The following is a 12,519-nucleotide window of genomic DNA, read 5'->3' as shown; positions in this document are numbered from 1 at the left end:
GAAAGAGACAACCATTTAAGTGGGAATGCGTGGCTGGGAAAAAGAAACAGAAAGAATGTGGTAGGCGGTAAATTTTAGTGGAGAAGAGTACCTATCATCCATCTCTCTCCTTCTCTAGCTCTTCATCTATCTATTTACAAGAAGTGCAGAAAGCAAATCTGTCTTAACTGGTTTCTACAGAAGAGATAATACTTGAGAAAATCATGGGAAGTTTTTATAGAAAACTCCTGCCATGTAGTTGCACTGGTTTTCCTTAAATGGAAACACTTTTTTATGCTTGCACTAGCATACAATGTCTCATGACACAGGTAGTGTGGTTTTTTGTGTCCCATTGCCTTTCATGGACCTGCCCTCTCTAGGAGGCTGCATTTTCCACGATCCACTGCTTACCCTATATGAGAGAGGGAAGGCTGGTACATGGCAAAAGATACAGTTCAGCCATTGAACTTAGCCAGAAAGAAAGGGACCACTAGGGATTCAAATTCAGCTCACAGTTGGTATCCTAATTTTTAGGAAATGCCCATCCCTCAGAAAAGCATAGCCAACATAAGGTACCTCAAATTAAGTGTGAAAAGCGTGATGTAGGTCTTCTTATCAGAAACTTTGAAAAAGAATGCTGAAAGCTGTTTTCCTGACACTAGCAAATTCATGACAGTCACCCACAGTGTAATCAGAAGAAATACCTCTAAGTAATATAAGAAAGTGTCAGAATAACACCATGTTCCACAGGTGCCTTCAGGCTTTACTGGGACTTTATTAGGTTCCCTGAAACAAGGAAAGTTTTCCAGGAAAGTGAACTTGGAGGTCTTGACACCAAGCTTCACATCTCTCCAAGCTGATGCTCAGTTGCCAGCTTCTGTCCTGCTTCTTCTTACAAGGTGGAAGTGATGGCAATGAGCTCATTTTCCAACATTTCCATTTGAGCTACAATGTCTGACACTGTGTTCTTCACAGCATTCAGCTGCAGCTTCAGTTTATCATAATCTTCTTGCAAGGGTCTGTTCACATCATAGAGAATCTGACAGCCCTGTTTCTCCCCAAGGAGATAGTTCACTTTCAGGAAGATGTGGAGGAGTTTATAGAAATACTGGAGAGCCTGGAGGATTTCATACTCGTTCTGCATGCTTGGGGCAAACCTGATCTTATTCTGGGTTGAAGTGGTGCTCCTGTCTTTAGCTTCATGTTCCTCCTGAGGGGCTGGGCCAGGGTTACCTTCTTCCACAGCTGTGATGGCATCAGTGTCTTCCTGAAGATCTGAGCTGGAATCTTTGCTCTCTTCATGGACTGTGATGTCTTGTTCATCTTCAGAGATGATGGGGACTGTTTTATCCCTCTGCTCAGAATCCTCTAAGATTATTTTCTTTTCCCGGACCACATGATGATCTTTGTTGCCTGGGCTAACCTGAAGGCCTATGTTTCTCTCTCGGAAAAATGGGAACAGCTTATTTTCCTTCTGGAAATTCAGGTTTTGCTGAATGGCATCAGGGTAAATAACCTGGATAGCTCTGTTCTGTGACTGGAGGCATTGTAGAGCCTTGTTTTCTTCCCGGAGCATCTTGTTCTCAGTCTGAAGGACTTGGTTTTCCTCCCAGAGAGCTCTGTTCTCCTCCCAGATGCTCCACTCATTCTGTACCTTCTTGGTAAAGATTTTCCGGTGGGAAGCAGAGGGTGACTGGCAGTAGATCTCGTTCATCCTTTTACCATCAGCAAAGACAAAATGTTCATCCCTCAGTTTCATCCAGGGAGCGATACAGTCTATCTCAAGCTCTGTAACCTGCGTGCTCTGGTTCATCAGATCAAAAGCAGACATGGCCTTTCTTTAGCAGATTGAGGAGGATTGTGTCCAGAACTTTGACAAGAGGTCCACTGGCAAGGAGTAGGTGACACAGCAGGGCTGGAGGAGCTTGATCAGAGTGGAAAGAACAGGAAACACAAATGCAGACAATTACTGTCCAAATTCAGGGTCAAAATTGAAGTCCATAGGAAGACAGGAACAAGCAAACAAGTCAGTTCCCACAGTGAACCGTGTTGCCCCTTTGACTCTGGAAGGTAAGGAATACACCAGAAACATAGTTTATAGAAGCTGAGAAAATTGGCATCAGTAGATAAAGCAGCTCTATGGCAGCATCACAAGCTTTTCTAGAAAAACTCAGACTCTCGTTTTATTTCTCTACCTCATTTTTATAGACATGCAAGGGGATAAGATGTAAGAGTATCTTGCACCTCAGAATAGCCCATACCCAACTGAGTGACACACAAATGAATTAAAAATCGTTGCTAGGCTGAAATCAGCTTTTCAAAAGAAAACATTTTTAAAGGATCACAGTGAAAAACTGACCTCAAGAGCAGCTTTTTCTTGTTGATGCTCAGTAGCTTCTGTTAACAGGATGCCACAAAAATGCAGTGGCTGTTGTGCTTTTTGATCTTAAAATCCACAGAGCAGGGAGAGCACCAAATGTTACAATACGCGCAAATAATTAAAACTCCAAATCACAGACCTGGGACATCAGGACCAGGAGAGCTCTTTTGCTCTTTTGATGTTTTTCTGACAAGTTCCCATCACTATGGCCAAAAAAACTGTCACCACCCATAGGTAAGTCTCCATCTTTCCTCCTCATTTCTCCCCAGTCACTCTTTTCTTTACATCCTTTGATAGCTCCATTATTTTTCTTGCTTTCTAGCCTTGTAATAGTGATTGCTCATCTCTTCCCTACTGTCTGTCTGCCTCTTTTTCAGAAAACCCATCTCTTTAAAATCCATTCTGCTGGGCCGTGCCTTCAATGCTTCTTATTTCAGTCACAGCAACCTCAGACTTATCTGCTCGACACACTTCTATCCTTCCCTCTGACCAAATGTTGCTGCTTAAATCACCATAAGCAAACCTGGTCTAATGAAGGATTTCAGTCTTTTTGCATGGAAAAAAATAACCCACCAAAACTAAAAACCAAAACCAAAACAATCCCACAAAACAGAACAAAACAAAAAAGTAGTTTGTACCAAAGATAATCTTATTTTCTGCAGTTTTTATGAAAATAAAATTTGTGTGATGTTCAAGATGAAGAAATTTGAACTAAGGTCGAACCATTTTTTATAACTAAATTGTTGGAATTCTTAGGGTTTCTGTGCAATGCTTCAAACAGCACATATGTGCCCTTTTCTGTTTTTTTTTAATTTTGTGGTTTTTTTTAAAAAGAGGTTGACTATCAATTTTCACCTAGGTCTACACCTCTCCCTGCACCAAGGTATCCCAGCTGCCTTCTTGTCCCTTGCCTTTTCATTGGTGAGGAGATCTTTACCTTTATGAATTTTGCCTCCATGTCTCTGCCCTGAGTGTTTGGCATGGAGTGACAACCACACACAAGCTTCTCATACCCTCCAGCTCTACCATCACCTTGTGCACCCACTGTCCTGTTTTCCCCCACTCATTTCTAAAACCTGCTACTCTTCCCTTTCCTTGCCATCTCCACTACACAGAACTGCTTCTCCAGGCTCCTCCAGACTAATTCTGAGAGCCAACATCCATAGATGCTTCCTTTGTCTCCTTCCCAAGTTTGTCCAAAAGTTCAGAGAATCAGTGGTCACATTCAAAATCCAAAATCCCTTAATGCAGAAGAGGACAACTGCAATATAGGTCTGTTTGCAATAACACTTGATTTTATTGCAATACTCTTCTTCTGACTTTCAGGTTTGTCTTCCACATCACCATCTGGTTTATCTAACATCAGACTCGTGTTTTCATAATATTGTTCCCCAAAACCCCTAATTTTGGAGTTTTCAGCTTCCACTTATGCCGTGTTCAGAGCCATATATCACTCCCTCCCTTGCACCCTCTCTCCTGCAGTCTTTCTGACCTATCTCATTCCCTTGGGGTGCCCCAGTCCTCGTGTTTCCACTGCCAGCCCCCAGATGGAGAGGTAAATCAGCCACAGGGGGAACTGACTCCTAAATATCCAGATGAGAAACAGAAAACATCCAGCATCATAAGTCAAGACCCACATGCCACTGCGTAGCATGGACAGGCAGCTAGAGTTATTAAAGTCACTTATATTTAAAGTGTTTATGTGGCATGTTTTCAGGATAAACAGAAGCATATAATATATACAGCATTGAAGGACATTATCTGAGGGACAATTAAACTTGACAGCATCTCTGTCAGCTCTTTTGCGCTGCAGGGGAGATATCAACCCAGGTTTCAGAGAGATCCTTCAAGTTCTTCCCCATCCCGTATCATTTCCCCTCCATCTCTGAACTAAATAAACCCAGGAAATGTTGGGCAGCTGGGGTGGGCAGGCAGGGCAGACAGCTAGGGAGAAGCCACATGAAATTGAGCAGCGCTGAGTAATTCAGCAGCACTAAATTACGCCTCGGCAAGTGCTCACCTGCTTTCCAGGGTCGATGGTCTTCCCTTGCACCACGTTTCTGTTGAGCAGCCCAGCCTGAGCTCTTTGCTGCTGCTGGGTTGACCGGAGGTGGTAGGGGACAGAGGGGACCTATTGTGATGCAAACGCTGGGGGGAACTCACCCCAGAGCCAGCCCCCACCCCTGCTACAGGGGCTGGGAGAGCCTGTCACCCTCCTTACACAACCCACATCTGTGCTCCTTCCCCAGTGGACTCTCAGGATTGTCTTTGGCTTTTCCCAGCATTGCACTTTTGGGTTATTTCTCATGGCAATGTCCTCTCTGTTAGCTCAGCTCTCATGCCCTTTCCTGAACTCAGACTTCCTGATATGCCTTTGATGCTCATAACTGAGAGCAGTTTGGGCAGATTCTTTCTCCATCACACCCTCTGAAGAGAAATTTTGTTTTTATTCCAACTTTGCAAATTATTCTTGTTCCTGATACACCAAAAAATCACTTCCTTGTATGAGCTATGAGACCTGAAGTTATTTTCCAAGGACAACATTGGGTTTGGAGTTTTTCTTTGACTGTAAGTTTAAAAGCGGACTATCACTAAACTTTATTAAGAAGAAAATAGAATATGCAGGGCATTCATGCATTCCAGGTTTAGATATTATTTGTAACAGCTATTCCCATTTCCATGTCTTTACATTTCTAATGCTCTTATTCTCTCATTTGCTACATCTTTCAGATGTGGAATTTTTTTTTCTAATCAAGGTTCTTGAATAATAAATACAGCAGTTAATTTCTTTTCCACTGAATATTATCAACCTGACATCAGCCTCAAGGTGACTGTTACTGCTTTAGGAAGTTGGAGGTTCAGTTCAGCTTTGATGTTACACAAAGATGATAAACTCAGGTATAAAAGTCTTCTCAGTAATTTCTCCCTAGCTTGTATTTAATCTCAGACAACAAAAAAAAACACATCACAGGTTGCTATGGTAACTCCCCAGGGAGCATTCTCCTCTACCTGAGCTCCAGGATCCCACAAAGAAAAGCTGGAAAATGTCCTCAAAAAAGAAAGGAGAATGTTTTGTTAAAGGGTGCTTGTGTTTGGTCTTCCATCAGATGGGAATTTAAGGGTGCTATCCAGCTGCAGTAGTTTTCAGGAAAAATGACTTACATGAGTGATCTGATCTTTTGAAGAACTGAGGCCTTGGACCACTGAAACAGACCTTTGATGAACATTTTAAGGTCTTAAGAGCCAACTGGAAACTGAGTTAACAGAGACAAGTAGAGCACAGGACTGACCAGCAGACAGACCCTATTTAACCCAGGGCTATTGAGAACTCAGTTAACAGTGTACCTTCACCTTTTCTTATGCAATATTTTCTTTAAAGTTGGATAAAGTTCTTCTAGCAAGTCATTTATTTGCTGAAAATTACAACTTCAAATACTAATACATTTGGAACAAACTTAGTGAATATCTTCAGACATGTATATGCATACATGGAGACTTACATCGGAATAGGAAATTCTGCAACAGCTCACTGCAGAATTTCTTCTGGCAGCTGCACTGATTTCTGAGCTGGACTCTCAAAAGTACTGAGATGTCATTCACAAGATTACAAAGGCAGAAATAATGCTGAGTATGTTCCCCTCCCTGCCAAGAGACAAGTAACCTTTGCTCTGTAGGAAGGGTTTGAACTATCTTCCCAGCTGAGTGCTTTGTCCACAGCTTCATACTACTCATTTTCTCTAGGTGAAGCTGTTTCACTGTATGAAGAATTAAGTATTAATTGGAACCAGAGCCATATTCCCCATCCTACCTGCACACCTTACACCAGGCTGTTCAGCTGGCCTTGCTGCCCTTCCTCTCGGAGATTATCTGGCTCTGGAAAAGATCCAGTGGGAGAGAGTGAATGATCCCACACACGCACAGTGTAATATTCTCCAGTTTGAAAACTCATCTCCATTCTGGGTGCAAGAGGTCACCATCCAGTGATGGGCTGGAAGCAGAGGGATAGTGAGGTCTGACCTGCTGTCATGAAGATCTTGCAGGAAGGACCCTGGAGACTCAATCCCAACCTCCTTCCCATGGGGAAGAGTGGCATGTACCTACGGTAAAACTCAGCCCTTTTCTTCCTTTGCTTTTGGGTTTAGAAGACCTGTTAAAGTGCCTGCAATGAAAACAATCTGGATCTTTTTTTAATAAAAAGTGTAATGTTTCTTAGAATTTGGAACATCTTCTCTGTTTTTGTCTTTTTATGTATGTCATAGTCCCAAATCTTTATTTGATAAAGCCAAAGGCTTCCACTGCGACTTTCTACTACCCCAAATGCATTTGTGTTTCTGTAAACGCCAGCCTCTGTTCACATCAGCACAGGCTGGTCCCACAGCACACTCACTCACTGTTATCCAGGGCATTAGGTCTGGATGCAAATCCCACTGAGTCACTAAAATGTTTCTTGCATATTTTAGTGATTTTGAATCATCTACTGACCTTAGTAACTGGGTACAGAGTAAAAATCTTGTTCTCTCAGTTTCTGAGCCAGTGAAGTGTCTGGAGGGAGAGGTGGTGATATCTCAGTATTTTATTCTGCCTGGTAAGAGATGAGTGCACTTGGTCAGCAATGTGAAAAATCAGTAATAAAAACCTCCAGAGCAGTTTTGTTTCAGACAGATAAACAACTTGAGGAACACACCCATGCCACCACTTATTTGGACTAATTGTCCTTCCAGGGTTGTCATCGCGTCGCCTTGGTGTAACCCTTACACATGCAGGGCTGTGCAAAACACCAGACTCTGCATACTCATGTCAACATTGGCCAGGATGGTTGGATCAGCTGAGAGCTGGAACAAGAGATGGAAATAAATACTTCTAGACCTTGTTTCAGGTCCTAATTTCATGTTAGACATTGGGCAAGTCATCTGTTTCCATACCCCCATTTCCCCAGGTTCTAGGTGAGTTTGGGATACTGACTTTCTGACATAAGCAATCAAGATAAATTCTTACTTATAAAGTGCTTTGAACATGAAAAGCACTACAGTAAAGAAGCTCTACACACTGCTCTTATTTATCCCCACAATTGTAATATGCACAGTGTTTACAAGCTGAAGCAAAACATTTGACTTTTGCTAGTAAGTGACATCTTACAGAGATGACAAGCTTTGTGTTGTTCCACCTTAGATCTCATTCTCACCTTGCTCTCATTCTACTTCAGCTATGAATATTTTTAAAAATTTACCAAAACCATGTGCAGTCTCCTGGTCAACTCTAAGCCACTGCCTGTCAAGGCTATTCTTTTGTGCCGTGTCTCTGTAGTATACTGCTTGTAAGCCTTGCCAAAAAATTACCCACAGCCCAATTAGCATATTGATCTCCTATTTCTGTTTGACCAAACTGTTACTTTACAACAGAGCAGTCCATGTTGCCAAAAGAGTCCATTGGTTCTTTATTGTTAAGTAAGTATTAGCAGCAATAACTGTAGGTGCACTTGTTTTTGTTGTGAGAGCAGAGGTATGCTTGCCAGGAGTGATGGAGATGCAGAACTGACATTGCACCCAAAGGAGCTCTTAGGACTTCCCCTCCACCAGGGCAAATCATATGGGTATGGTCACCTCCATGTGCCATGTGTGACCATGGGGTATCCTGTGTGGATTCCAGGGGCTACTCTGAGGGGTAGGTCTGCCAACAGGCCACACCAAACCTGATCTCTGATACCCATAAACAACAATAAGTGCTTGAGCCCTTGGTGGGTTGTCAGTCAAGTGATACTTTAGCCCTCATTACTGCACTGATTAGGTCTCTGCTGACTGCAGGAGAGCCTAAATGCTTCACTGTCCTGTAGACACCCATAGACATCTCAAAGTAAGTCTCTACAGTCTAGAGGTGAATCCTTCCTGGCCCACAGCGTTGACGGACATGGCAAGTCACCTCTTAAAGGCATAGCTGTCTCTCCCTGCACTGACTGCCGAGGAACTTGCTGTGGTTAACCTCCTCGGTTAGGTGATTAAAGTGGAGCCTCACACCCTAGCAGAGTGCTCCAGCTCTGCTTGGCTTGCACATTCACTCTGCAAAAGAAGGTGCTGCTGAGCCAACACCTAAATAGGACACCTAAGTGGGGTCAGCTTGGCAAAAGTGAATGACTCATGCTAAAAATAAGCACCTTCTTCCCAGGGGTTACAGAATGCCATGTGCAAAATCCCTGTTCCTCATGGGCATCAAGCAAAAGACTACAAAAGGGGACAAGGGCAACACTAAGGGATTTCATGTGCATCCCATTTCATGTGCAAGGGCAGGAGGGGAGACTCTCAACAAGTGGAGAAGATCATGCGAGCACAGACTCGAGTTGCAATGTCCTGTGAATGGGAGCAAGATTTGGGAGTCAAGAGTGTTTCAGCTCATTTTGAATGCAGTGGTTCCTCCACGTGACAAATCTCGCTGGGTGAGAGGAAAAGTCAGAGGCTCCATTCCTGATTGACAGGGAGAAAATTGAGGGTTCAGGCTTATTAAACAATCCCTAATAATGATTGATGGGGTCCTGTATATTTCAATCTAACAGAAAAAAATTAAAACCACCTAATTAGCTACGTGTGTAATTCTGTATATTAATTGTCTATTAGCCACTTCCTAATTTTAATGGAATGTTTATCAAATAACATGTGATGGCCACATAGCACCAATTTAGGTCATTATCAGACTAGCTCCCACTTTAATAAGGATCTATTTAACTGAAATCTAACCATTTCTTTTTATTTTAAAATCTGTAAAGAAGAGGAAGATCTTAAGAAATCAGTATCCCATTAGAATTTACTTGACACTATACTATAAACATTGCTACATGAAGAATCATGAAAGCAACATTAAGAAAACCATTCTGATGATTAAATGGCAGAGCATGGTGAAAACCTACCAGGGAAGAACGATGTGTCTCATTTAGAAATATGGGCAAGCTCAGGCATTTCCTGTCTCTTGACTCTTCGACTTTTCAGCCTTAATGTTCAATTGACATGTGTTTGTGCATGTGCATTTTCCAACACTTTTAAAAAGATGAACTGAGAAAATTTTATTATATACAACTGCATTGATCTCTACACAACACTAGCAGGACTGGTAACAACTCCAGTTTGAATTAAAGAGGTTGTATTTGCAATAGCAATAATGAGATATTGTTTTATACACAAAGCCATGCTGTAGGGAGACACATATGCCTCAAGGAGATAGCTGCAATGTCAGTGGGTTTCACAGGTATTTGCTGAGTACCAAGGAACCTGTAGACCCCAAAACACTCCATTTGTATCCATGGGATGGACAAGGTTTCCCAGTAGCTCTTCACCACAGCCTAGTTCCATCAGCTACTCTGAACCTCTTCTCTGTCTTCCCCAGCCACTGCTGGTCCTGGTTTCTTTTTCCTGTTCTTATAGCTCACAAAACAGCACTGCATCCTAGAGATGCCATTTCCAAAAAGGATTATTATATAGGGTCCCACTCTCCCTCCATGATTTACAGGACGTATGATTTACAGGACTCATCTGGTAATCTTATTAAAAATCAGCTTTGACTTTCAGAAACACTCTCTGTCTGGTGGGTTTCTCTAATGGTAGCTTTGTCACCTGAGTACTGCAAAGAGCTCCATACCTCGCTGCAAGGACTGTCCTTCCACAGCATTTTTGCCTGCTACAATTGCAACCAGATTTTGACTGCAGCAGATGGACTTGTGCAAAACAAGCATCTTATGAAAAATATAAATAGCTTGAAGGGTCTCTGAAGCTTATCACTGGACAAAGGAGGTTTGCAAAAAGCATAGGGTAAAAAAGGAAAACAGAGGCTCAGAACAAAACTTCAAATATGGAGCAATGCTGAAATGAGACCATTTCAAGCTCTGTGGAGGCACTGATTTACCTTTTCTAGCAGGTATCATGCTTTGATGGGCCACAGCATCCTTTGCATAGAGGAAGACAATTTTAATACCTGTTTATCTCAGGGTTTAAATTGCTGCCAGAGTATTTTTCTAATGGTATACTAGAAGAAGAGAGGTTTCAGTAATAAAAGAAGAGAATAAACAGATCCCAGGTACTATTGTTAAGCACACCTAGGAACAGTTAAACCAGCAATTTTAGAAAAGTTATGTAACCCCTAGGAATAATTTTATGCAGAGAAGCAGCCCCTTTTACCCATTTCCCTCAACTTTTAATCTGCAAAGTCTGTCACAAGGTGAATGGAGGTTACAAAATTACCTGCTCTTATAAAACTCCCTGCAAACATCTGTGTAAATCTGGGGTCACTGTCTGTCCAAGTGCTCTGTAGTGGCACTCAGAAGATAGCTGGAACCAGAACACACATCCACCCAGAGAAATGCAATGAGAAAGAAATAGGTTAAACTGTCTTCATGTGTGTCCAGAGGATATCATTAACTTTAATATAGTCATAAAGCAGCACCTGCTGGCTCAACGCAGCAAATCTTTGCTTACTACCAATTAACTCTTCAAAAAATAATAGAGAACAGTTTTTGCCCTTCTCGCCCCAAGCACAATAACTTGTTTCCTGCTCAGCATTATTAATTATAATGTCCCTGCTGCTTCACCTCACTCAAATGAAGAGTCCCATCAATGGCATAAGCTTCAAGTAAGTAAGTAAGGTGAATCTCAGCAGAAGCAAGTATAGAGTTATTTGGCTTTAAAAAAATATTACATTACTTTTTATTATTTTTGTTGTTCCTTACTTGGTGTAGTGCTTTCACTCCTAACTGTCCAGAAGGATAAAACTACAGATCTCAGCCAATGCACAGATCTCAGCTAGGTGAAGGGACAAATTCCCTGAAGATGTTCACATTACCTTAATGTCAACAATTCAGCAAGCAAAGTTCGAGAAAAAGGCTGAGGTGGAGCAAGGTGTGTGATGAGATGGGGAGAGACAGTCCTCAAACACAGGTGTCACCTTGTCCTGCATTGCTAAATGTAAACTGCGGTCAGATTGCTACCACGACTGATGGGGAGTATTGGAGATGATGCTTCTTCTGGGGCCAAGTGTAAGGCTCTGTGACCATGCAGCTGCACATTAGCTGTATGCTACAAGCTTGCACGTGTCCTTGGTTCCCCTCCAGTGGCCTTTTTACATCAAGTCTTCTCCAGTGCACTCAAGCGATGGCAGTCACCCCTTGTGCAAGGTTTCTGATATGATGGTTGCAGAACACTGTAACATGTGTACTGGTCAATAGGCTCACTTATGTATACATAAGCTTTGGATCTTTGGTTTACAGTGTAAGGGACGCTGTCTCTTCTGCAAGGTGTCTCCTAAGACATAAGTCATGTTATGTGATGAGCTGACAGCCATCTCAGTCTCCACTAAGCATAACTCTTGGTCTGAGCAATGCTGGCTGTGCAAGAAGCAAAGCTAAGCCTGTTCTGCTTGGGGAAAAGGCAGCTCACCTCTTTCCAGCTGTAGGGAGGGATGAGGTGGCAGAAATGCTTGATGCCCGTTAAAATATTCTGCATGGTACTTAACCTGAGCATTGTGGCAGGAACCATAAGTCACCTGGACTTTCTGTACAAGATAAACACACAGTATGTGGCAGCCAGCCCATTCACTGAAATACCGTTTTGCATAATACAAGCACTGAGGTTACACACATTGTGCTGATGTTACTCCTCCTATCTTACCAAAGTCACTTTCTGCACAGACAGAGTATCAGGAATATGATTTACTACTGTTACTTGTCAGTAAAATGCAGGTTATCATGGACCAAGTACCATGGTGCTCACTGCTGAATGGACAAACACCAAGGACACTGGTTCCCATACTTACAATAGAAAGACAAAAATGGCTCAATAGTTCCTGTCTAAAGCCAAGTTGTCAGTAGTTGTGGAAAGCTGTGCAACTGCTCATCTAAACGTATGCCTGATTGCGTGTTTATTCACAAGTTTGAACTGCAAAGAAAAGAACAATTGCTCTGACGGCAGAGACTCTGCAAACCCTTTTTTATGAGACAGCATTGTCTTCCCTGAGACATGAAATGCTTTGTATTATTTGCTGCTGCAATTGTCACAACTCTTGTATTTAACAAGGTACCTAGAGACTGTCCTTCTATTTCTAGCAAAGATTTCTACCCTGACACTAATAAGAAGACAGTGGCCCAACATCGCCTTTTTGAGGCACAGAGGGTCTCTCCGGTGACCTGG

The 12,519-nt window shown here is 42.3% G+C and overlaps 1 protein-coding gene across 1 annotated transcript; it reads right to left on the bottom strand.

Moving 5' to 3' along the window:
- Window positions 1-871: 871 nt before the first annotated feature.
- Window positions 872-1,810, bottom strand: SPERT (spermatid associated). Its single transcript, XM_010189055.1, has one exon. The coding sequence runs from the start codon at window positions 1,808-1,810 to the stop codon at window positions 872-874; it is 939 nt and encodes a 312-aa protein (XP_010187357.1).
- Between the last annotated feature and the right edge of the window lie 10,709 nt (window positions 1,811-12,519).

This window comes from Mesitornis unicolor, unplaced genomic scaffold (genome assembly GCF_000695765.1).
Source record: "Mesitornis unicolor isolate BGI_N332 unplaced genomic scaffold, ASM69576v1 scaffold5310, whole genome shotgun sequence".
Classification (NCBI taxonomy): domain Eukaryota; kingdom Metazoa; phylum Chordata; class Aves; order Mesitornithiformes; family Mesitornithidae; genus Mesitornis; species Mesitornis unicolor.
This window is presented reverse-complemented; position numbering and strand designations above follow the sequence as displayed.